The following is a 27,191-nucleotide window of genomic DNA, read 5'->3' as shown; positions in this document are numbered from 1 at the left end:
AGGTGCAGGAGAGCAGGCAGGAATTGAGAAGGAGGGGGAGGTGCACTGACAGGGGAGATCACAACACATTAATCCCGAGTGTAACACATATCGAGCCATGAGAAAATCTAAAGCCATCTCATGCAACAAGATGAGTCTGTGCGATTTGTGTGTATTGGAGAGGTATATGAAGTCAGTAATTGTTTCATTAACAAACATGGACATGGTATATGTCATATTGTCAATATGGTCTGCTGGGAAGGTAACTCTATAACAGGGTAAGTCCAATTCAGCATTTTTCTCCAAGAGATATTCTCCAATGGTATGAGTCTAGGGAATGAAACTGAGCCATGCCCTTCTTCTGTCTGCTCGACGAGACCCATGCATCATGATAACATTGTTGATATTCAATTTCACCAGGAAACAGCAACCATTCCAATCACAGCGTAACATTTCATAGGTATTGTCACCACATTGCCAATAATTAAGGTATAGAAACCCTATGCCTAAACCAACACTATATTGCATTGTTAGCAGATAATTTATCGTGGGTTGTAGCCTGAGGTGAAACAGTCATACTGATGTCCAAACCTGCTGAGCTATTTGAACATTGCCTTGAGATATGCCTGTGCTGCTCTCTTTCAGCTAACTGTCGATTGAAGTAATTTTGTCTCAATTTAACAACATTAAAATGACCAGTGAATTCAACTGCCTCTCTTGCACAATCTTCATAGACAGCACTCAAGCTTTTCATGTATGCCAACTACTTGGTTGTTTATATACGACCAATATAGACCTTTCCCTGGGGCACCCCGGCTCAAATACTTCATGAAGGACCACCAGGAAATTGACACCACATCTAAAACGCCTGAATTTCATTTAGCACCCCCTCCCGATAAACCCCAGTCTGCTCTGATTGGCTAGCTGGCCCAGTCTGTTGTGATTAGTCAATCGATTTCAAAATGTGTAGGAAGTGTCACGCCCTTTCCCCAGAGAAGTGGATATTCTCAGATTGTAGGCGGGGTTACCCTAAAAGAGTCCCTCTGTGACATCAGAGTGGGAGAGAAATCTGAACCAGTTGTTAAGAGCCAGGCTACAGGGTTTAGCCTGCTCACAAAAAAACGAAGGCATCGTCTTTTTTCATAGTTTGTAGGCTGGCAGCCTCCCACATTTATACATTTATAGATACACACATTTATGTGCACAAACACTGAAAATTGTTCTTTCCATAATATGTCACCTTGACAGGGAAATCACATTAGTAACAGTTAAACTGAACAACTGAGCTACAGCCAAGCCTTTGACTTAACTGTTCACATTGCCTGATGTTTTTGTAGCTAGAGAAATGGGTGTGAGAGTCTACTGAAACAATGCTTGAGGCATTCAGGCTTAAAAGAAACGACAAACCAATTTGTTGACGTACTGTGGTAACATATTGTGACTTCTGGTTGTTGGTGCTTTTGTGAACTGTGCTTAGCCACTGCTTATCCTTGTCTCTCTTTAACACTGCTATTTCCTCTTAGTAGATGTTGCCAACGACAGTCTTAGCTCTGCCTTTAATTCACTAATAAACACAATTGGTTTTATTCAACATGTGAACAAACGCACTGACTCTTTTAATCACACCCTCGACCTCGGACTGAAATTCGGCACAGAAATTGAAAATCTAATAATATATCCTAAAACCCCTCTGTTCAATCACTAATTAGTTACATTTGAAAAGTTCTATTACAGCAGGTGACTATTCAGCACTGCTGAAGGTTACCAACAACCTTATCATCGCTTCAGACAGTGGACATGTTTCTATTCTCGTCCTATTAGATCTTAGTGCTGCATTTGACACCGTTGATCACAACACTCTATTACAGAGACAAGAACACATTGGGTTCAAAGGAACATCACTCGAATGGTTTAGGTCTTATTTATCTGATAGATTTCAACAAATTTTCCATTCATACGAAAGTGAGTCATGGTGTTCCACAAGGTTCTGTGCTGGGACCGATTCCTTTCACTTTGTATACGCTTCTGGTGAACTTCTACAGGAGCACCAAAGAGAAAAAAAAGACCCAACCCAATCAGGCCACAGACTGTTTGTCCCCCTGCCATCAGGCAAGAGATACAGAACTATCAGGACACGGGCCACAACACTGAGGAATAGCTTCTACCCCAGAGCTGTATCCGCTATAACTTTGTTTTTAAAATTCCTGCGGGTGTCTCAGAGAGCTACCACTCTAAATTTCGTCATTCACAATGACAATAAAGCCTCTTATGTCTTATATCTTAAGGCAATATTATAAGAAAACACCACATAAATTTCCATTGCTATGCAGATGATACCCAGCTGTATTCACAGTATATACGAAGCCAGATGAAACTAATCTGGCAGACAAACTTCAGGAATGTCTTAAAGACATAAACGCCTGGATGAGATAATTTTTATAAATTCAGACAAAACTGAGGTCATTGTACTCGACCCTAAACACCTAAGAGCAACATTAACTGAGCATATAGCTACCTTAGATGGCATAACTTTTGCCTCCAGCTCTACTGTGAGGTTATTTTTGACCAGGACATAACCTTTGACTTACAAATAAAACAAGTCTCTAGGACAGCCTTCTTTCACCTGCACAATATCAAGAACATTCGAAAACATCCTATCTCAAAAGGATGCTGAAAAACTAGTCTATGTATTTGTCACTTCTAGACTGGACTACTGTAATTCATTACTGTTAGGATGCCCCAATAAGTCTGTGAAAAGCTTCCAGTTAATCCAAAATGCTGCAGCACGAGTGCTGACAGGAACTAGGAAGAGAGATCATTTTATTGGCTTCCAATAAAATTCAGAATAGCATTCAAAATCCTGTTCCTCACTTAGAAAGCCCCTAATAATCAGGCTCCAGCATCTCTTATAGAGCTCATAGTTCCATATTATCCCAATAGATGCCTTCGCTCTGTGAACTCTGAAGAGAGCCTTCAGCCACCAGGCTCCTCTCCTCTGGAACCAGCTCCCAGTTTGTGTCAGGGAGGCAGATACCCTCTCTACATTTAAAGTTAAACTTAAAAACCTTCCTCTTTGACAAAGCTTATTGTTAGAGCTGCTCAGGTGTTTACAAAACAATTTCTTTGTTGCTGCTATAGGCCTAGACTGCTGGGGGAACTTATATCATGAGCATCTCTATCTCTCTCAAGCTCTCCCCAATTTTACTCCTCACCACAACCGGTCGAGACAGATGGCCACCCAAAACTGAGTCCGGTTCTGCCAGTTTTTTCTCCTCCACAGTTGCCAAGTGCTTGCTGACTGTGGGATTTGTTGGGTTTTCCCTGTTATATTGTAATATTGTAATATTGACCTCACTATGTAAAGATCCTTGAGACAATGTATGTTGTGATTTAGCGCTATACAATTAAAATTGAATTGAATTGAATAACTATTTGATCCATATAGAAACATTTGCACAGAATCGGTATAGTTACTTCCCTTGATTCCCTCTCTATTCTAAACTTAGCTAAGCTAACCAGCCTCTGGTATTAGCTTCATTTTTTTGTGTCTTTCTTTTTATCTCATTTTATGCAAGACGACAACTGAACGTATCACCCGGAATGTGAACTGTTCTTTAAAGCTGAAAATTAGTACTTAAACCCTATTCACTTTTAAATTTTTTTAAATCAGTGTGCAGGAGAACAGAGCTACATGACTGAATCATCACCACTGCTGACTGTGCGTGCTTACGAAAATGAACAAAGGAGCCAATTGTGAGAGCAAGACACCAAAGCAGTTGTACTTTTGGGCAACTGTGTTGCCAAATTAAACATTTGCAGATGTCCCTGGAACTTCACAGTGTGAAATTCACATTTGGCTCTGAAATTTGGTGTGTGGACAGTTCTAGTACAGTATGCACCATAGTTTATATTTATACGTAGACTGCCACTGCAAACCTCAACTCTCAAAATAGAATTTGAATAAAACGGAGGACTTCTAGGATGTTTCTCTCATGGGGTTTTCAGTTAAAAAAGCAGCTCTGCCCTCTCTATTGCTGTCTCACACTCACCAGCTTGGCAGGAAAACATTATCGATACAGCTGCTAAGGTAGGCCCTAATGTCAATTAACACCCATGAAACAATTGGAGTGCTAATTGTATGGTCAATTTTTTGTGTTGAATTTTAAACAAGTCTAAAACCATAAGGCTGCACATTGGCTCAATGGTTCTTTGAAGTAAATGCTAACATGCCCACAGTGATGATGCGAACCAGATGACGCCTATGGGTATCATCTTAATTAACCTGCGCGGCATCTTATGGCACCCTAGTTGTTTCAAGTCATTCTGGTTGTTTTGCAACTTTCTGGTCAATTTGTGTAGCTTTGGGGTTCTTTAAAATGAATGAAATAATGAATGTGCTTTGCCAGACTAACTGAGACGACATGGAAGCAAACAGTTGTTAGGTTTAAGCTTTTATTCCAACAGAACATCACCCCATGGGGATTGACATTAATTACAAAGGACATTGCCAAGTGGCAAGAGAAAACAGCTTCCACAAAAGTTCGGTATATAAACAACACTGTTAATGACAATCATCATGCATAATAGTATAAAACCAAATACATATTAAGGGAAAATGTAATGAACTCTAACCTAATTTATATTGTAAAGGTAATACAACTGTCCACTACATTCATAGATGTCATTCGACTTATCTAACATGGGAAATTAACACTTTTGCTCAAAAAGTAATAAAAAGCACAGGTGATAATATACTTATGCTCCACTATCAAGGCATTGCTATCTATCACGTCATGGGCGGCTTGCTGGTGACTGCCGGCGACTTTACTTCCATCAAATCATGTCTTGACACATTATCTTTGTTTTTTGGGGGTGTTCATTCTAAATGAATGAAGTCACAGGTTTTTCCTGTGAAATGTGTACAACACACATCTGCTCAGAATCAGCACCAACAAATTGACTGCTGCCCAGCGATTTTTATAAGTGGAGGTGAAAATCCTTTGAATATTCACCAAAACTGAAGTAAAACTTTATAGTTATTTGAGATAAGATACATTGGTGTTTCTCTTCTACTTAATGCATATCAATCAACTTTGCATATCAAAAAAAAATAAAGTGTAAACATACAAATCATCAGACTATACAATACAAGAGTTTAATACAGGTAGAAATCACAATCACATAAAAAACATACATGCTCTGTGTTCTGCATGCGTCCTGTTTTCACAGTTTGTTCTCTGTGATCTGTCTTTGGAAAATGACATTCATTAAATTTTCCCAGGATAGAAGTCAGAATCATAGGTTAACGTTTTGTATACATAAAGCCAATGTTACCATTCCATGAGGTATTTTAACAGTGACTACAGTATACACCCATTTTATAATGTGCAGCAAATAAAATAAATGTTGACAGGGGAGTGAACCGGTTTCCAGTGATAATTAAAAGGCAAGACTATGATAGAGGGCAGTTTTCTGACTGTCACACATTACATCTCTGTTCACAACAGATTCTCAACTAAAGTTGTATCATTAAAAAGGAGTGAAATTTGTATTTGTTAAACTTTAATGCAAATGATCAGAAACTTAGCTGCACTTTTTTTTTTACCACCTAAGAAGAAAAATGATCCCACAGTTAACTACTGCTTTGCATACAGTAACAAACAGCAAAAACTGTCCAGTACAAAAATCACTGAACTTAAAGGCTCACACTGAAGGAAGCTGACGAAAAAATAAAGGAAGAAAATGCGGATATCTGGTGTTGTCACTCTCCACATTCAGTTATCTATCATGTCATCAAATTGCAGCTGAGAGGAATGGGATTTGAGAGGGTGGGATATGTTGGGAGGCTGCATTTTTCCTAAACAAAAAGGGTCAAATTAAATTTGTCAGTAAATTAAATATTCTAAGCCTGAAAGGTTTTTTTCATTTTAGCCTATTTGCTTTTGGTTGCATTTTGCGACTTTCTAGCACAACTGCATTGCACTGCAACCCAACTTTGACAGATTGGAACACTAAAATAATCTGTACATGGGTGGTTTCAAACGTTGTCACAGTGTGGTAAAAAAAAGGAAAACTGTCTTAGCATTTGTATATACTGAGCAGTATTTTGGAGCTGGAGGTAAAAGTTTTACCTCTCAAATTTACATACAATTCTTTATATATTCCAAAAGTTCCCACCTCCGAATATCCTCACCTCGCATTCACTCAGATACATTTTTACAAAATCCAAGAATCAGGAGTGTAGATTGCTGCTACGGAGAAATATCTGATAAACTGTAGCTATGCAGTTTAGTTATCATAGAGCAGCACATTGTCATTTTAAATAAAATCACAGTATGTATAAGCAACGATTTTTTTGTATATATGTAACATTGAAAATGTAAGATTATCTAATTTGAACTAATATGCTAAGAGTAATTATTTTTGCTGTGTAGTACAGCGGAAGGCAGAAGATCCGGTCAAGATAGGAAAAAAAAACGATAAGAAAACAAATGTATGATGGAACAGTGCAGAGTGTACGTAATTTTGTGTTCATCAGCATTTTTGTGTTGGTCTGAAAGAGAACCCCGTCATGCTTGTCAAATCATTTGCAGAGGTTCATACTGAGAGAAAAGCTAAGAACCTAATTACAACATTGCTTCATTAGAAATTTGCTGCCAGCCACACCTGGGTTTAGAATGAATGACTATCTAACTCTAAAAGGATGGAGAAAATGGCTTGCATTCCTCTTTTCTGAGAGGATATGTGACTGATTCACTTCCTCTTACGAAAGAAAAATCGGACAGATTTTTGATTACATGGATTGTAATGGATTTTTTAATCCAGCTGGACTAATTTCTTTGGGACTACTGTAGGTGCATTTTCTTGTGCAAATGTCTTTTTGCCACAAACTGTTGCCACAGCACTGCCTCCCAGGGACTGAAACCAGATCTGTTTCAATTTGTGTGGGTGTAAAAGATGGCCATTCAAATAAATCTGTACAAATGTCCAAACTTAATTCAAGAGTATCTAATGAATACGGAGGTATACGTTGTATCATTGTGATTTTTTTTTTTTTTTAAGTTGAATAGAAATTAATTTAAATGGCTTGCTGCCTCTTTTACAGTGAGGTATGACAATAGATACATATAATGCAGTACAGTCTCTGGCATATTATTGTGGGGCTTTATCTATGAAATCATCTTTACTCTGTGCTATGCTGACTAATGGCAAGGTTGCAAGCATGATCTAGCCAGGAAGGAAATTTTCCTGATTTCTGAAGACCATGAGACAACTCAAACTCTTCTGATGTATGCAAACCAGTACCTCTGCTCTCCCTCTTTGTGAGCCTCCTAGCAACTGGTGGTGTCCAGTAGCTGCTTAGCCGCGGAGGCTTCTTCGTTATCAGAGTTGGTCCTCTTGTCATCTGAGGCTCTGGGTGCCGGTTTCTGTTTGCGTTTGATCTGAAACACATCCCACTTCTCAGACAGCAGGTCCTTGTTGAAAATGATTGACGCCAACCAGGAGACAAGAAGAATGGAGACAAGTGATAAGATCATGATGGTGGTGCGGAAGGGGAAAAACTGGGTTAACTTTTTTTTGTTGTCCAGCCGGCAGCCAGGGAACTTGATGGTGGGTGGCAGGCCGATCAGGGGCTCGCCGCTCAGGATCCTCAGGATTATTCCCATCATGTAGCCCACAGTGGCTCCGTAACCATTAGACACTTTGAAGAAGAGGATGCAGACTAGCTGAGGGAACATGATGGTGTAAGACATGTCCACACCCACGAGCCAGAAGACCAGGACACTGCTGTCCAGGAAGGTAAGAGCAGTGCCGGCCAGACCCACCACCACCACTGAGATACGGATAACCCACTGCATCTCACGGTCTGATGCCTGAAGTAGCAAAAAGAATTGCAACAAGAAGGACAAAGAGTAACGTTACACATTACAACTTGTTAAGCAATGTAAAGTATCTAACGATCATCTGGACTTAAGGCCTCCTTGGCAAAGAGATCCCCTTACAAAGAAGGTATCCATAAGTTACAGCCATGTAAGAGACCAGCAGTGAACTGTCTCATTATATGGGACATTCTTTAGGGGTGAAATCATGAAACAGATCATTGTTTGAAGAGAGCAAATATCACTCAAATATTACTCAGGAAATAACACTTAGTCTGAAACAATGTACACAGTGTACTGTATGTACAGTTTTGTAACACCAATAGATTCTTTGTTGCCACCCCCAACTTGAGAGTACAATATCATTATCAGAGATAGTCTCATGGAATGTAAATGTCTTGTGGCTACCCACACAGGACTCTTTACATTGATGGTCATTATAGGCATTACATTTTGAAAAGATTAGAGCTGCAAATGGGGGCATATTTAAAAACCTAAAAACGGAAGTAACATTGCAAACAGAGGTTAAATACCTAGGTTTACATACAACTTAGTTAGGACTGAAGAGCCTCTTGGATACTACCAAGTCCAGTTGCTCCTGATTCAACACCTTTGGATAGCAAAGACACTTTTTTGCTAAGCGTCGCATTGCATCAATGTGCACCAGGTGTACAATAGGGCCCCAAGGGTCAATGACATGGAAATGTCATTAGTTTTGCAGGTATTTGTTCAAAAAGTTAACCTAAAGTATTGAACAATTTGGAATTCTGACCTCATGGTGGTGCTAGATGTAAAATCAGGGGATCAGCTAAGTAAAGAAAAAAGTGTGAATTTTGACCTGCTGGTGTGACACTTGAGAAAAGGTCAGAGTATCATCATCATTTTAATCCTTCAAAAGAAACCATGAATGTCTGTACCATATTTTATAGAATTCAATCTAACAATTTGAGATATTTCAGTAAAAGGCAAAATTTCAACCATCTTGGGGCCCTGGGATAGGGATCATCAAGGTCAGTAAGATGTATCCTCTGGGAACCATGAATGCCATTTCAAAGTCATGGTAATCCATGCATTAATTGTTTAGATATTAAAGTCATGAACCAACTGAGTGACAAACCAACATTATCATCCCTAGAACAGCACCACTATGCCTTATATAAGTCAACCAGATAAACTAGTCCTGCTAAAAGGTAACTAGCCTAACTGGACAGTTTAACAGTACCTGACCTCCCTGCAGCCTCTGACTCCAGTGGGATTCATATGACTATTATCAATTATTATATTATTATACAATCAAATTACACATTTTAATAAATTCAACTGTAGAAAAACAGATACTTGTTGACCTTCAGATCAATGACATACTGTACACACAATCTTCATCTTTCTCGAAAATTCTCACCTGTTTCCTGAGGATGTTCTTGTAAATATTTGAGGAGAACATTGAAGCGGAGGACAGAAGAGCAGAGTCCATCGAGGACATGACAGCGGCAGCTACTGCTCCAATACCGATGACAGAGATGTATGATGGTGTGAGGTACTGCAGGGCGATGGGGAGGATGGAGCCTGCCTGGTCCCGCTCATATGGGGTGGGCAGTCCATACCTAGTTGAGTTCCAGTCTGGGACGATGGACAGGTGATTATTTTGATTAAAACCAAATGAATGTTTGTAACACCAAGGGGAGAAAAAAAACAAAGATGCAAGAAAGGGGGGATAAATCTGATAAAGGAATTCAGTGAAATAATGAGGAAAGAAATTAATTGAAATGTCTAAAGGCCAATGCAAACATAAATCTCAAGAGGAAGAATGCCTTTTTTCTATTGTTTCTTTTCAAAACTCCAAGTTAAGAGTGCGTACCTGTAGATGCAGCCACAGCTCCCACTAGTATGGAGGGGATACCAAGCACCAGGCAGAAGGCCGAGGAGGCGAAGCAGGTCACTTGAGCCTGGGTGTAAGATGAGGCGGACAGGATTCTTTGGTAGAACGCCTGGTAGGCCAAGCCGCCCAGAGCCTGACACAAACAACACATAGTTGAGACAGGATGACAGAAATCAGTTTGTATAACTGTACAGGACAGGAAGAACAATCCTCTCATAACTCTCCTGTTTTTATGGAGAGTTATGGAGAGTTCCTTGGCTGTTTGCTGTTTAATTTAACTGCTGGGGTCAATTTAATTTAACTGTGTGAGTGCAGGAGTTCTGTAAATACTACATAAGCTGTGTATCCGTGTTGGTAGATGCACTGTATATACTGGAAGGACCTCTCACACTCCACTCACCAGCAGCATGAAGTCGTCAAACCACTTGCCGGCCTGATCGAGCTCCACCGTGCCAACCCAGGGAGCCTGGAAGGTGTAGTTGTAGGCCGTCAGTGAGATGTCCACAGAGTGAGGGTTGTCCATCAGGTAAGGAACACACACCCACTGTATAAACCCAACACAAGGACACAACTAATCTGATTATGGATCCGGTGGAGGTTTTCAGTCAGACACTGGGAATATGGAATCTAAACCTAGAGCTGGAGTTGAAGCTCCAGTTTGTGAGTGTTGTGCAGTGCTTTTGTGACTTCCGTGGCTAAATGTACATAGATCTTGTAGGTCCAGAATTATCAATATTTAGTTGACATAAAAAAAAAAACCACTTTGTGAGGAGCTTTTCAACCATATCATGTGTGGTGTTTTTGACAGGTGTTGCGCCTCACCAAACAGACTCTGACCAGAGAAAGCTCTTCTCTGAAAAAAGCACAGAACATTGTCCGAAATCAGAGGCAAAGACTGCATTACCCATAATGCCCGGCACAGCCGGACTACAGGACTACCGTAAACCCCCAGCTCACCGGTGGGCGGGGTCCTCTAAAAGGCCAACCAACGCAAAATATAAACGAAGAATGGACTTTCATTCCACCCTTTCGAACCGTGAGAAGACTGTAAGTAGTTGGACCATTGTAGACAGAAGGACCCGTAACTTCTTTGCAGAAGTTACCACGTGCACGGTAAATTTGGCCTTAAAGGATCTCCACTCGCAGGCTGAGCTGAAATCCTCACTCTGTGTATCACCAAGAATACACACAAAAACCCGGTTGAAGCCCGCTGCGACCCGCCCGGACTTTCTTTAACTGACGCCTGCAGAAGCGAGACAAAGGAACCCCATCGTGTCTCATTGATCGTCGACTGCTGTTCCTCCGACGCCCGGACAACAGCCCCGCCGTTAACGACTGTGCGCAGTCCCGGCCATGGTTCCTCACCGCAGCCCGCGACACAGCACGCCACGCGCCCAAGGAGGACTTCTTTTTCTTCACACTCGAACTCTTCCCCAGGAATCACAGTAAGATTCATCTTAGATCTGGGCAGATGTTAGTTTGATTTTTAAGTGTGTATTTATTGTTGCTTGTGATTTAAGGACCGCCGAGTCCCGTTTTGCTGCTACAACGCAGGTATTACTGTTAATGGTTTCTGTGCTGTTCTTTTCTGTTACCTCACAGTGTTCGTTTTATTGTTGTCTGACGCGATCAGACTTAGCGAGTGTTGCTCCGCTGTCCTGGTTGGATTCAGAACACCATCTGTTGATTGGGAATTCAGAGATGCGGCGGCGCGTCCCTTCGTAATAACAGATAGGCCACTCCCACTGAAGGTTTCCCCCTCTTTTTCTCTGTTACTAACACACTCTCAGGGCCGTAGATATTTGGGCGCGTGGTCCTTTCAGGTTGGAATTCAAACCTCCCTCCTGAAACGACCCCTTTGTTAAACACACGTGTATGATTCGCCATTACACAAAGACTCCGCCCAAGTACCTCCGCCATCGTCCTAGCGCGACGTCACCGACGCGGTCACGTCCGCCATTTTGTGTCTAGCCCCTTGTGTCGTGACGTCATCTACGCGGTTACATCCGCCTCACATATTCACAGATTCATATACTCACCCACATATAATTGTAATCACTCCGTACACACACATAGGGAGCACGCACATAGGCTATTTACGCACATATCTACCTCCCCATATCCACTAGAAGCGGATTGTTGTTCTTTGTGTTGAATGTTTGTGTAGGGCTAGTATATAATAGAGGTTTGTTATCATAAGTGTGGTTGGTTGTTAATTGATTTCACTGTTGTTAATAAATTCTGTTATACCTTAAAGAGAAATTTCCTAGTGTTGTTTGCATGTGTATTGTGACGAAGGTTTATTGACAGTCAGTGCTTGAATTCACAGACTTTCCCTGTTCAGTCTGAAATATCAATATCATAAATATTCCTATTCCAGGTGAACACCCTTTTGAGACTGAGATCACAGGTTTGGATAAATAGTCCCTGTTCACAGGGTGGTGCCCCGATTACTGATTTCAGTAATATTTTTATGAATATTAATATTTATCATTGGTAATTATTAATAATTTGCTAATTGACAAAATTGCTCCTATCAATCCACAACACAGGTGAAGCAGGACATAAATGCAGAATGCCCCCCAAAAAGGTGAACTTTATAAAAAAAACTAAAATCTAAATTCTTCTTGGGTAGTCCATCAAGAAAACAAAATGAGTAAAAACCAGAAGGAAAAACTGAACTGAATCACAGGGGAAAACCAGTGTGCAGGAACCTAACAGGAGCAAAATACACAGAACTGAACAGACGATTCAGCAACAACGACAGAAGGAAGCACAGAGACTATATACACAAAAGAAGAGTTGAGATAATTGCATTAGGTGAAACACAATAGTTCGAGCCAGAAAATCACTGAAGCAGGAAGTCCACAAAGAAAAAACTGAGTCTTTTAAGAGATCTTAAGGGCAGAACCATGACAATATGATCATCAGCTGACCATAATTGGCAAGTGTTCATGGAGCTTAAATGGAATTTGAAGCTCAACTTTTAAGTCAACACAAAAAAAAACCTTTTAAGTCCTTTACGGAAAAAAGAAACATTGAAATGACAACTGGCCAAACTCCATCTGCTGAAGGAGGTCATGTGATACGAATGAAAGCATCAAAAAACCTCTTAAATAGATCTCGTCTGGTCAGCTACTGTTTCTATGTTATAAAAAAAAAATTAAGCTTAATCTTGAAAAGCGGCTGGCTTGGTCATACAAAGATTTGAACTGGTAACATTTTACAAAAATCAATGGAACCACCACAATCTGTAATTCTGCGTGCAGGTCAAGGAAGCATTTATCTATGAAGAAACTGTCAGCTTGTTGCTAACTAACAATAGGCAATCTTGTTATGTCACACTGTGTGTCTGTGTATTATTCTCTTTGTAAATAACTCTGAAATAAAAAATTCACTTAATCCTGAAAAACAGTGTAAGCGGGAGTAAACATACATGGTACACATAAAACAAAAAGGTACTCAGGAAGCTGTTGTGGTGGACTAACATGTTCCCAGCTTTTGCATTTTACCAACTAGCCATGCCACTAATCCATACGCAACCACATATTTATATTTACAGGAGACATTTGGAACATGGAGTGAGGGAAAGTTCAAGTTTAGCAGGTAATTTAAGCTACTGGCTCCTCTCTTTATTAAAATTTGTTTCGTTTAGTCTTTCACCTACTTGTTTCTATTATGTAGTTGAGAGAGTAATCTGATAGGATGCATAATTGAATGATGTTGATCCTTCAAAACAGGAATTTAATTAGAGCGCTAATGTTCCCTGACCTGACAGTGAGTTTGGGGTTATTTTCCTTTCAGAAACTTTCTTCGCGTCTGTGACAACTGTCAGACAAACACAACCGCAAAAAAGAAAATATATCACAATTGAGGTGCTCCACAGCAACGTCACAACAACAGACAGTTAGCAGCAAAGTGCTCCACAGCAACATGAAACGTTCAAAATGGCTGACAAATACCCACCAGGCTGACAAAGATGAGGATGAGTTGGATGACGTCTGTGTAGGCCACAGAGTAGAGCCCCCCCAGCAGTGTGTAGATTATGGCCACCACTGAGGAGATGATGATGGAGTAGACGTAGGACAGATCCAGGATCACACTCATAGTTCCACCTGGAAAAATACAGAGTGGTGAGCACCGGAGGACTGGCACAGGCAGCAACTCTTATAATGTACATGTGTTGGTAGCAACAGATACATGCAACTATTTACTGTAATAATTTCATAAAGTGTTTTATTAGGTTCTCAGTCTCACTTTTGCTTTTAAGTCTTTTCTCTCACACACAAACACACTCATGTACATGCATACAGTACGCTCATATACTTTTACTTAGATTTAAGAAGCTAGGCAATGACATTGTCTTGTTGCCATGATGCTGTTTTTTTCAAAAGGACACTGACAAACATATTACACTTTTACCAACAAAGAGCAAAACCTTACATTTCTAATCTTCTGAGTCAAGAGCAAAGTTAAACTAAACATGGTAGGCATTGGTTTAAACCTTTAAAAAGCTTCATATTGCTTAAATGAAGCAACAAGGCAACATAAAAATGATAATGATAAAACTATAACAAACAAAACCGTACAGAGACATAACAGAAGCAGCCTATTGATTGTGACTCGAAAATATTCTTCTTTCACCCTCTTGGGTGAATTATCACACTTTAAATTGTGACAAATTTTGATATGAGTAAAATAAAAAGGAAAATATAAAGAGAAGTGTCTTCAAGTGGTGAAACAAATGTGTATGAAAAAAACAAAAGAAATGGGTAAATGTAAACAAGTGAATAACAAAAAAAAAGGAAAAGACATCTTGTTACTCAAACAAGGCAAGCAAAACGTCACTACCTTCACCGTCTCTTCTGCCACATTGCCAGGGTCCCCCCAGCAGCAGCCTGCAGCCACACCACAACAATGTCCTTAAACAGAGAAGTGTCAGATCGGCACCATCGCTCGCCACTCACCACCCCCACTGACCTTTCTGTCCTCCCCTCTAGTTTTGCATCATCTGTACGATACACACATGACCATTTCAGTTCGACCTTTCACCCTATGTGTTTGACAATATTGAAATATGATGATCTGTTATTCCATTTGCTTAATCACATTATCTGTTTTTTGTATCTTTCTTCAACAGACAGACTTACCCATCTCTTCATTACCTTTAAAACATGTAAATACTACAGTTATTAACCTTGTGTTCACACTTGGCACTCAAAGGCATCATGTCAGATAAGCTCTAAATACAGGTTGGAATGACCCCCAAACACACTGAACTTTTTCAGCAACACGACACTGCACAGCGTTGATGTGTGACCATCTCACCTCTACTATGACCCCAAGGCAAGGACTGTAACCCGTTTGTCTCTTTTTAGTCTTTTGAGTGCTCCTTTTAATTTTTACATTTTTCTGTCTGACTTTAAATTATTATGTGTAGCTTTGCTGTCTTTGAGTTTGTATGAAATTAAATCCGATAAGTAAAATCTGAACCACATGTGGCCAGTCTGGATGCTTTCTGATGCCATGTGTGAACTGAAATCCATCTCAACTAGATATTTACCGGATCTGGATACATGTGGGTACACATCCAGAACAAACAAACATAAGGCACTTATGGTGGAGCATGATGGAACACGTATCTTAAATAATTCCCGGGTGGTCTGTTTTCCAGATATAGCACTAGATTCTCTTATCTGTTCTGTGCTGAGCTGTGCTGTTCCCCTCTGTGCTAAATTTAGTAGGAGGAAAGGTGAAATGAGATTCAGTGGCTTCTGTGGCTTAATGGGCAGCACCAGGGATGGACAGAGGCAAAGAGCTGCCTAAATAGCCCTAGTGTTGTTTTTAGCTCTTTTTCCCACTTAAGACTTATGCACACACACACACACACACACTCACTCACTCACTCACACACTCACACACACACACACACACACACACACACACACACACACACACACACACACACACACACACACACACACACACACACACACACACACACACACACACACACACACACACACACACACGTCCCAAATTTCTTTCCAACAGAAATTGTACCATGCCTGTGTTGACAGCAAATGGCAAGTGTTAACCATCACACACAGTCTCCCAGCAACAAGGCCCTTATGGGTGAAATACTCAGCGCACTCTCTATAGTGTCAAGTGTTTCTGCGTGTCTATGTCTGTGTGTTTGAGTGTGCGTGTGATGCCAAGCACACATCAAGCATGTATCCATAACTGTCCCAGTAACAACGTCAGGAGGTGGAGGAGTGAGGGGGACCCCCCACCCCCCCGAGTCTATATTGGTTTAACAGGTTTGGATAAAAACGTCCCAGGAACATTCCTGCCTCCCTACCAGTCCTTTTGCGTCGCCACAGTGACTCGGATGCTGCCAATGGATTTCAGTTTCCCTTAAACTCTTTAGATTAAAAAAAAAAAGACTTTAACTTATTGAATTTCTAATTCAGCATGTAACCATAACCCTTATCAATCATTCAGAGTCCTGGCACATACAATGGAAAATAAGTTTGTAATGACACAATCTAGTTTGAATAATTGATCACCTTTCACAATCAACAGGCTGCTCGATCTTTAACCCCCTTTTTCAAATAACACTGGAAAAGAAAACAGCGTTAAAATACACACAAGAAAACATTATACACACACAACATGTTCTCTGCTCACAAACACCCACACACATTCACACTGTAGAGCACGTGCACACTTTCATCCCCAAAGTGCTTAAACACACACACATACACACACGCACAAAATTAAATCATCACAGATTAGAGCAAGAACAGTAAAAACAACAGTGCCACATGTAGTTACTTAAATAGAACAGTACACGCGGATCACATCACGAGGAGACACTTGTCCCCTGGTCCACATATAGTAATCATAATCCACTGCAGTGGTCAGTTATTCTTAGTGACTGACCCTCATTGTGCTAATAATACTAAGGGTCAACATGTTTTTTAATTTCATTTCAGCAGAGCAGCAAGAACAAGTGTCTACAGTCTCTAGGTGTGAAGTGTGTGTGGCAAATATTTTATGCTTTTCTACTTGGAGAGCTTGGTTCTGTCAAAGATTTAAGAATAAATAAAGAATTTTCTTTTTGACTGTTCGCTAAACTGCACCCCTAGTACTTACTGTGCTGTGCATGTAAGGCTTTCCTCATGCAGCAAATACACAGCGTACAATGTAAACTGTGGTAGATTTACCAGTAATTTTCGAAGCCATGGGTTGTTGATTTCAGACCATAGAAAAGCACAGGCCTCGTATTTGTAGGCAGCTGTGTCCAAATAGCTAATTGTGCTAATGTAAGCTCCAGCTCATGTGCTAATGTTAGCTTTTGAATATAAGGCTAACATCTTTCATACTGAGATTTTTTTATTATTATCTGAATTACTTTATACCACTATCCTAAGTCATGATGGTCAGCAGGTTAGTTGTATGACCACGAAATCGTTGTCATTGGCTGCTCCACCAAAAGGCGGGTTGGTGTTATATGTTGTTGCACGCACTGCTTTTCCTTCGCTAAAATTTTTAAAAAAAGAATTACATCGGGGCGAAGCTGAAAAGTTAGCAGGAGAGAGGACACAAGTCTCAAGCTCAGTGAGTGAAAGTTGGCCCTGCTTCCAGGGCCGACTTCCACATGGTTGCTGTGCTAGCTGTTCACTGGGAGTTTGGCTAACAGTCAACTTTGACTTTAACTTATTGAATATCCTACCAGTGTTGTTGTTTTTTTTCACTTAATGTATAATTCTTGTAATGCGAGTTTTATATTGAACTAAAGAATCTGATTACAGTGTATGCACCAAAAACAGATTCACCTGAGAATAAAATAAAAATACATCTGATACAGCCAATACAACAGCTCAGTAATAAATACTTTGTGAAAATGCTTTTCACCTTTTCAGAGGGGTGTTAACTGTTTGTGGTGGTGGTGGTTTTGTGATGTTGTCAGGTGTTCCCGTTAATGTACAACATACAAACCTGTCATGAATGATTTGGTGCCAAAAAATATCTTGGTACATCACTTCCAGCTGGGTTTTTTCTACTCTTGTTTGCGCACATCGTGTACCAAAACATGTCTGTGCCTGTGTGATTTCATAAGTACTCGTGTGCGTACAATATAGTGCCAGACAGTTTTAGAGTGTGAGCTGACTTACCCAGGCTGACGAGTGTGCGAGCCACCCACAGGACATCAGCCACTAATGCGGGAAGGATCAGCGCACTGCTCAGGACGTTCCCATACTTCTGTTGGAATGGATCCATCATTGTCACATACTTGCTTTCTCTCATGGGCTTTGCAAAAAAAAAGCCACCTGGAGCAGGAATGAGAGATCAGCATAAAATCAGACTCGATCAGGAAACGATGAGGCTATCAGGTTCAAGACATGCTTGCAGGAAGAGGGGCGAGCTGGAGAATGAAAAACAAGTGTGTGTGTGTGTGTGTGTGTGTCAACAATAAGAAAAACAAGTGTTCCCTCCAGATAACTCAATAAACACCTTCAGCTGAACCCATGGGTCCACTCCACTTGGTCAACAATGGACAAGAACAGAAAGGGGAATGTTAGATTTCCTGATCAGGGAATTTGGGGTTTCCATTTCCAGTTGAAGAGAACTGTAAAATGTGTTTCCCAAAGCTTCTACACACAGTTTATTAGGTGTGATATCAAACTGAACTTACTTCCGTCACGAGCTGAAGTGCTGTTGGCCACCAACACTGCTCCCATACCACCAACCCCCAACAGACTCCATGTACCAATAAAAGTGTCGCTCACGTTAAAAATAGGACCATGAGAAATCAGTTTGAGGCAACAGGTGCAAAGTGACTTAGATTGCCTGCTCCCAAATTCACCAAACTGACAAAGTAATTTGCCTGTAAAAATTTCAAACAGGTGACATTATAAGTGCACAGGCCCTCATGTTACAATGGCCTGCTTTTTTGGGGGGTGGGGGGTGGGGGGGTGACAATACTTATGGATTGTTACTTAGCTAGTAAACAATTGTCATCCCACAGGGCTTTCATTGGCTGTAGTGTAATCACTAGGGGTACAATGCATGTTAAATAATGACAACGAAAATCTTCTCTCCACCAAGCCTGAGTCATGTCAATATAATATTTTAATTTAACAGAAGAACCATAACCAAAAGAAAAGAAGAACAAAGTCTGCATTTATTGGAAGGTTTTCACACACTTTCAGCTTGTGTGTTAATATTTACCTTCCTGACCACAACTAATTTTACTGATGGTGTTCATTTAAAACTCTGCATACGAGACCATTACGCCTGGGGTACAAGACTATGTTAGGCTGCATAAAGTACACATCTACTTTTGTGTCTATTTAAATCTGCAATACTGTGTGTGGATGCTATGCACCATTATATCAGTTTCACTCAAGCAGTTGTATCCAATTAAATTTGGCCCCAGACTGCATCAGCTGACATGATTCGTTAAAAAACAAAACAAGGAGAGGATGACAGCACTGAGGGGAAGGTCAGGGTTTCTTGTTTCTGGATTTTGGCCTTGGGGGTCAATTGTGCCACTCACCTAAGAAGAAGGTCAGTACATAGGGCACAGGCATGAGAGCCCACACTGCTCCCAGTGTTGGGTTGTACGTTGCCTCAGCTATACCAAGGATGAAGCCTCCACCAACCCACGTAGCTGCCAGGAGACAAACACAGAAACATGACATGGCGTTCCCAGCTTTTTATGGATTCCAAATGGCCCCTTTTCTTAGACATCCTCCAAGCATTAATTATTTAAATATTTAACATCACAAAGACTCAAAATGATAAGTCTGTGTCTAAACTGAGTTCCCCTCTGACTGTTTTACCAGTAAGAGTGAAGATGCCAACTAGCAAGTTGATGTTGCGTCCAGCTAGTAGTGTCATCTCCATGCCGTCTCCCATGAACTTCTTCTCCTCTCTTCTGGAGCGCATGGATGCCCAGATGCCTGTGCCCAAGATCAACAGGTAGAACGCTGCCATCACCAGCAGACCAGGCACATTGAGGGCCATCCTGAACTACGCTGTGTGCGTTTTCCTGTTGGATAGAAAGAGAGAAAGACAAATATGAATTTTTGAATTGCTAAAAGCTAGAAAAGTTATTATAGAAATACAGTTTGCAAAGGTTGTTTATATCACTACAACATATAATACAGAGTGCATAAACAAAATCACATGATACATATTCTCATTTACTTTGTGTGTTCAAATATTTATATATAAAAGGGTGGGGGAGGCAGGTCTGCACAAATTCCTCTGTCATCTAAGATGATTCTGACAAACTAAAAATAGGCACATTCATCGCGTGAAGAAAGCTATTAAGCGCAAATGACAAACTAATGAATAGAAAACAGCAGCATGTATTCAAACAACTGCAGAGTGTTAGGTGAGCAAGTTGAAAAAGAAACTTTGTCTTCTTACAGAATGAAAAAGGATAAAGGTTGCAGTGGTGGATATTTATTTTACAGGAGTAGCCGCATCTCGGATGACCTGGCTGTACTTGGCAGACAGTGATGGGGAGTGGAAAAGAAGGAAAGGTGGGGTGGAGGTGGACGACAAAAAAAAGGCACAGGAAGGGAGGGATGAGCAGACGGAGAGGCGAATGGGGTCTCACCATAGTACTTGGCAGCACTGAACAAGATGGCGGACAGATGTTGTCCCCGTCTTCAGTGGTTGTGGTGGCACGAGTTTGGATCCCAAACATCGGAAAGTGAACACAACTCAGAGCCACGTTAGTCTGCATGTTTGTGTGTGTGTGTGTGCATATGTGTGTGTGGTTACTGTAACTGTGTATTGCACAGGTGGTTTCCTAAAAGAGGATTAAATTATGAGAAAAGCCTTTCTATAAACAAAGCATTCATTTTTTAACCTGTTGGTTTGCACCTACTTGCTCCCACTTCTCTGCACTTCAACATGGCTCATGTTAACTATGCTCAATCAGCTCTGTTTATGCAGCTGAAGGATAATCTTTTATTTATCTAAAATATCAGTCAGGCAGTTTTTTAGAACACCCCTTTCTTTATTACAGACAGAAACTTAGTTATCATGAAACACAGCCATCCTTTTTCGTGGTGAAAAACAAAACATGGCTCCCGCCCAACGGGATGAAAAACATCTGTTAAACAGAAAGCTTTGGCTCGAATCATAAAACGCGTGAAAGAAAGAATGCATGTATATCCACTTGGAAGAATATGGAAAGGAAAAGAAGGATATGCTTGTGAAAAGAAGGGTGTGAAAATACTGGTAGGAGGCAAATATGGGTGTATAAGTCTGTGTGCATGTGGGTATGGAAGGAATGAATAAGGGACGGGAGGCCTGGGGAGTTGACGCTGTGCCAAAGTCAACAAAAAGCCTGCAAGTGCACTCATGTGGCCCATATGTTTTACTGTATTCTGTATGTATGCATGTGTTTGTGCATACAGTATGCCCCCACATACCAGACATTGCACAATTCAGACTGCATCTTAGTTAAAGCACTGATATTTTTGGGCCAAACACATATCTTCAAAGAAGAATGAAAAGAAAAAAACATAGTAAAAATACAGTCTTCATTTGTAGGTGCAAAGCATTTTTGAAAAACAGTATTTCATAGCTCCTTTATGAGCATTTTTTCCTCAATACAAATATCTGAGAAGATGTAGTGACAAGTTCTTTGCAGGAAAACATATACATCAATTATTTAAGTTAATGTGAAAGATACTGTATGAACATGTTGACTTCATACATAATTTTTATTAAAACAACAACAGTCTCCTAGAGCAGTATTAGAACCTGTAAAAATGGATTCTCAGCATGGTCTAGCAGTACGAGCAGTCAAACTGCAGACCCCACCATTGCTTAGTCAAGTAATTGCTGCTGCCCGACAGCAAGCAATAACTCAGAGAATGCACACATTATAGTGTGTGATACCACAACTTGGAAGGCACACACCTCTTTTTTTTGGGTGCATGCCACCACTTAAACCAACAGCATTAATTTCGAAGAGAATGTTTGCAATCTTTCCAAGGGCTTGTACAAAAAAATAATAATGGGGCTTTATGCAACCACAGGGGTGGCAGAAATCCCAGTGGGCTTCTGGTATTTTGCATCTGCTTGTAAAACAAAAGAACATTCGAGGGAGTCGTGGGGACGCTTTGTACTCGTATACAATTACTTTTTTACTCTTTTTTAAGTTTGTTCACTTGAGATTTTCCGTTCAGGAACTTGAGTTTCCAGCACTAATCAATCTTTTATGCAACTTGAGGTGGAAGGGAGACCCACCTGACGTTACCGGCATATGTAGTCATTTGATTTATTGGTCAGGCCAAAAGTTCATCAAGGAGGCCAAAAGGAGATTTATAGTGCAAGTTCATTTCAGACTGAATTAGCTTTATTCATTTTTAATATGCTGTACACAGCAGGAATTTCACAGTCCCTACTTAAGCGTGCCCCCTCTTCTGTGTAACTGTATTCAAAATATTTCAGAGCAAGAGAGGTCTGGGGTCCCTCTATAGGGATCTGCACGCCTATTGACCTATTTTGGAGTGCAAGTCCCCTTATACATCTTCTACCCTCACTACACACATTTTTTTGCCCTCTTCTTTCAGTGTGATGACTTTGATGTCCATAATGAATTGGATCATCTGTCTTTTGCTCAGTGAGGCAGGATGTATTCATGTTACGGACTCTGGTCCAAATGAAACATAGGTAAAATGCATATTTCTGATATTTACAACTGATTCAGTCACAGTTCCTTTGCCTTTCTCTATTTATATTTTTGCAGTTATTGTATGTCTGGATTCACTGCGAGTTGAATTTCTCCTGTGCTAGATCAAGAAAACATCTGGCTGAAGTGATGGCGAGTTAATATTTAACTCATGTATGCCAACGGCAACTTCTAACTAGGCAACAAACTCGCAATAGCTGTTACTTTGAAGACACTCCAAACTGGCTAATGCAATGATATTCAAGAGTCAATGGGCAATTCATTGATTCTGTCAGAATCATTAATGCCAGGTACCATATGTAATAAAGGAGCTGTGCCTCAGTCCTTAAAGCACCCGTCTCTAACCTTTGGAGAAAACTTAGATCACATTCATTTCTGCAATTAGTAATGATAACGAGCAACAAGTAATGCAAAAGCTAAAAGTAAATGAACTGCATTGAAACCAGAAATCGAATTAGCGGTGTGCCACCATAAAGTGTCACGGGTGCTCAGTTTTAACTTATTTAAAGTTGACGAGAAAACATTTAGTCTTTGTTTCAGGTTATTATACATAAATGAACACATAGTTATGGACAATATATACAATTTCTGTGAATAAATTCTTCTCAATATTACACACTAGCTTTAAAAGAATTAAGGTTATATTCATTGCAATAATTCGGTTAGCAAAAGATGGCCAAAGAAGATTGTTTAGTTTTCCTTTTTTTTAACATCCTAAATCTTGTGCTTAATGATTCAAATGTTTTTTTAATCCTGATTAGGATGGTTATCAATTTTGTCATTCTAGAAATAGCTGTGGTGCATCCAGCTGTACATTCTATTCCTAACATAGTGCCAAGTGCTAACATACATTAGCCGCAAGGAAATATTTGCCAGCAGTCAGACAGAAAACTGCCAAACCTGCTCCATGGGTTAGTAGAAAATAAAAAATAAAAAACAAGTTAATGTTTCTATTGAAGCAGAATTTGGGAAGATTATCAAGCCTTCTGCGTGTGTTTATGAGTTGAAAATTGCATTTAAACTTCTCTATATTGGGGTAATTCACACTTACTGTCACAGCAGAGTTCTGTGGTGGTTGGATAGTTCGAAATGCTGTGGAGTACTTTTACAGAGAATGGTTCCAATATCCAGGACTTGTTGTGATGAAGAATTATTGTTTAATTCCTTTAAGCATCTGTCTGTGAAATTGTGGTTGTCTTCCTGTTTTGTGTTATAGATCAAAGATTGTGTGTGCCTTTGATTACAGGAGTGCGTTCCTTTGATTACACTTGTGTGTGTGCCGGATCACAGGAGTGTGTCTGTGCTTTGAACTTTTGATGATTGCATCAAGCAATCAACACAAGGAGCGCATAAACGACACACAAATCTAACAAGCAGAATGTGCACGACTGTAGCTAGCAGAACACTGTAACACAACTCAGAAATACTATCACAGGCTAGCAGTTAGCTTTGAATCACATTCAAATAGACAGAAGACAACTCTCCAAATACACTTACTGCTAAGTAGAAACACAAGCAACAGGCATGGCCTTTGTTTTTTAGTCTTCCTTGCTCCTCATTTGATCAGAAATAGCTGCTGAAAAAACTAAAATCCTTTGTTAAAATGTTTGAAAATTATGGATCTGACACAAAATGCTGACCTCAAGACACTTGGGGTTTCAAAAGATCATTTGGGTATACTTGATGCCTTCTGCACAAGGCGCCCAATGTCATGTAGAGGCTTGAATGCTACGTTTGGCTCTGCGGCTGAGAGTAAGCTGACATAGGCTTGATTGCCTCTGTGATAGTGTGTTTCAAGAATCCATGTGGTATTCTGTCATACAGGTGCCCAAGTGTGGCATGACATGAATGCAGCTACACTCTTTCTAGGAATACCTCCCTTCTAACCCCCACCCACCCTTCACACATCTCCCTACCTCTCAGTACTTTTCCGTTCTGAACAACTCTCGTACCAACTGGCAATGCCGCCTGATTCATCTCCATTTCCACCCTGTGCAGTTTTGTGATAGGGAGAAACATAATCGTCTGCTGCTGGTGGGTAGAAGGAGATGATTATGATGGTAAATGGCAACTTTCACTGTAAGCCTGCATGTGTACTCACATTATATAAAGGCTATAGGACTTCAGGTTGATGCAAACAGCCAATGATATTTTACCTTGCCACATTCCAGACACAAGCGTGTCGTCTTTCACACAAAGGGAAAGGAAGAAAGTGAGAGAGATGCTTTGTTAATAACCCTCTCCATCTTAATATGGAAAATTTTACTTTTAATGTCCACATCACCTCAGAGATTAGTTCTCTGGATCCAGTCTCGATAGAGATCATCTCATACGTCAAGCTCACAAGCAGAGCGAAAACAAGACGGAAGAGATGGCGGCCGGTCATCATAAACATTAGATTACTGCTCCCCATTGGTTTTGAAAGGTATTGCTCAACTAAATGTGAAGTAGGTATACCTACATACAGTCTGTTCAATTAATTCGAAAACCACGGTGTTACATTATTATTTTGAGTGGATTATCTGGTTATATTATTATTATTATTATCCCATTTAAAAAAGGCAAACAGGCCAATCACTTTGTGAACAATGGAATCTAATCTCTAAAGTCTTTGAATAGAGCCACTCACTTTGCTAGTTCACTCAATGTGCTGTGAAGGGGAGAAAGGTTTGGCGGCTATGCCCAGAGGGAATGACTTCAATTTACAGAGATTATTGAAGGCGAGATAACATAAAGGAATTAAGTTATTCCATGTGGTGAGCCTGCCAGGAAATACCACTGTGGGAAAAAAGTTATCACTGGTAAATTACAAAAACAATGAAAAAAAATGATAAAACTGCACCTATAGTGATGTACATGTAAAGATATATAGTTGAAAATGAATAAATGACAAGCATCCTTTGCTGCATCCTGCATAAACAGCCACTCTAAAGATGGCATATGGAATCAAACAAAAGTCTGTCCCAATAAAAACACATATATCTATATAGATATAGATATATATCTATATATATATATGTATCAATCTCAGCCGCTCTGTCTTCAGACCAAGTGCAGTGGAAAATTACAGCTTATCAAAAAGTAATAGAGTACAGAAAAAGGACACAGACAGATAGTTGTAGTCACAGAAGACAAACCACAAGAGCCAATTGGTCACTGCAGCAGAGCCCCTTGGTGCTATTTCTAGGACAGACACACACTGTCACTTAGTGTCCCAACTTGACTGAGCCAAAACGGAGTTTCTCATAGAAAAATGCACACATAATGTACATGCAAACAGACAGGAAAAAAACTGTCTTAAATACACAGTCAAAAAAGATTTGCATAGGGTAAACATCAAAACAGCAAAGGAGGAAAACCAGTGAGCACATTGGAGTTGTTGTGATTGCATACTGGATGATTCACTACATACCTGGGGTTAATGGTACGATTCTGTTCTTAGAGATGATGTGAAGAGCAAATAGAGGCTGCTCAGACAGGACGGAGAGTGGGCCAGCTGATGAATTCAGTCCAGGAGGTGAAACATTCACTCGACTCTCATCCACAGTGCTGGGGTGTCTTCCAAGAGATGTAGGCAACACACACACTCACAAAAAACAGTTCGTATTTCAAAAAGATAAAAGTCTATGTGAAAACTACAACAAGTGCTCGGCAGTGAAGAGGAGGGCTGAGAGTTAATGTTCAAGGCTCATGTGGAAGGTTAGAGGTGGGAGGACAGAACTCTCTGGAATCAACACTCAGCCCTCCTCTGGTTTTTAAACCTCACGGGGTGGGAGGGGTTGCAATGGACACAAAAAAGAGGGAAGCTGCTTCTGCTGCCACCTGATTGGTGACTGCGTCGGTCCTCCTGTGCTGCAGCCAATTAGCTGTGTTGGGAGCGCGGGGAGGGGTGGGGGGGTCCACATGAGGATGACTTTGTGGGGAGGCACTGACACCTCCAGCTGGTCCTGATGAGCTCTCTCTCTCTCTCTCTCTCTCTCTCTCTCACACACACACACACTCTCTTTTCTCTATTTATGTTGAAGACTTTCTCTTCACACTTCCTCTATTTCCAGCCAGACTAGAAACTTGATCAGACATCTCTCACCTACCTGCTGTGTTTCACAGTGACCGTACAGCCAAGGTGATACATGCCACCAGGGTCCTCTCCCATGCCCACAAAACATGCAGGGGAAAAAACAATCTTTTTTTGGTTTAACTTCTTTTCAGTTTATGACTGTGTGCTCATGTGTGAGTGTGGCCTCACATAAATGCCTCCTTGCCCAGGGCTTCCACAAAGCCTTGCTTGTTCTGTCCATATGGTTTAGTGTATCAAGCATTTAGTAAATCACATGGGAAGAGTCAGAGAGAAAAACAAGGGGTGGCAGACGCCGCAGTGGAGAATCAGGCATGAGAACTAGTTAAAAGAGACCGCAAAATAACAAGTGTGCAGTCTGTTTTCGCAGAGGAGCTCCCTTCTCAAAGTAAATGTAAATTGATACACTTTCATACACTGCTGGAAGAGCCAGCAGAAACTGGTCACAGTGGCAATAAACAGTTTTTATTCAGTGAGAACCTATGATTAATCATAACCCTGATTTAGTCTAAATTTCAGGACAATCATGACGGGATGAGGGACAACTGCTTGAAATTCGGTACTGTCACAAAGTATGTGTGAGTTCTTGCCTGGTTCTACAGTAAAAGGGAGCAACTCATCATTCAGCCTTCACATATAAAAAGAATGCAA

The 27,191-nt window shown here is 40.5% G+C and overlaps 1 protein-coding gene across 3 annotated transcripts; it reads right to left on the bottom strand.

The window, feature by feature from the left end:
• Window positions 1-4,417: 4,417 nt before the first annotated feature.
• Window positions 4,418-26,205, bottom strand: LOC118312144 (high affinity choline transporter 1). 3 transcript variants are annotated; one of them, XM_035636508.2, is made up of 9 exons: window positions 25,878-26,205; window positions 19,590-19,798; window positions 19,304-19,417; window positions 17,919-18,074; window positions 13,705-13,853; window positions 10,139-10,282; window positions 9,718-9,871; window positions 9,262-9,479; window positions 4,418-7,853 (listed from the first exon to the last, which is right to left on the bottom strand). In XM_035636508.2, the coding sequence occupies exons 2-9, from the start codon at window positions 19,771-19,773 to the stop codon at window positions 7,311-7,313; spliced, it is 1,662 nt and encodes a 553-aa protein (XP_035492401.1). In that variant the 5' UTR covers window positions 19,774-19,798; window positions 25,878-26,205; the 3' UTR covers window positions 4,418-7,310. The 3 variants fall into 3 exon arrangements, with proteins under 3 accessions (XP_035492401.1, XP_035492402.1, XP_035492403.1); XM_035636509.2 differs by lacking the exon at window positions 25,878-26,205 and adding an exon at window positions 23,517-24,340; XM_035636510.2 differs by lacking the exon at window positions 25,878-26,205 and adding an exon at window positions 20,375-20,569.
• Between the last annotated feature and the right edge of the window lie 986 nt (window positions 26,206-27,191).

The sequence above is a fragment of the Scophthalmus maximus genome, chromosome 8, assembly GCF_022379125.1.
Source record: "Scophthalmus maximus strain ysfricsl-2021 chromosome 8, ASM2237912v1, whole genome shotgun sequence".
Lineage (NCBI taxonomy): Eukaryota > Metazoa > Chordata > Actinopteri > Pleuronectiformes > Scophthalmidae > Scophthalmus > Scophthalmus maximus.
This window is presented reverse-complemented; position numbering and strand designations above follow the sequence as displayed.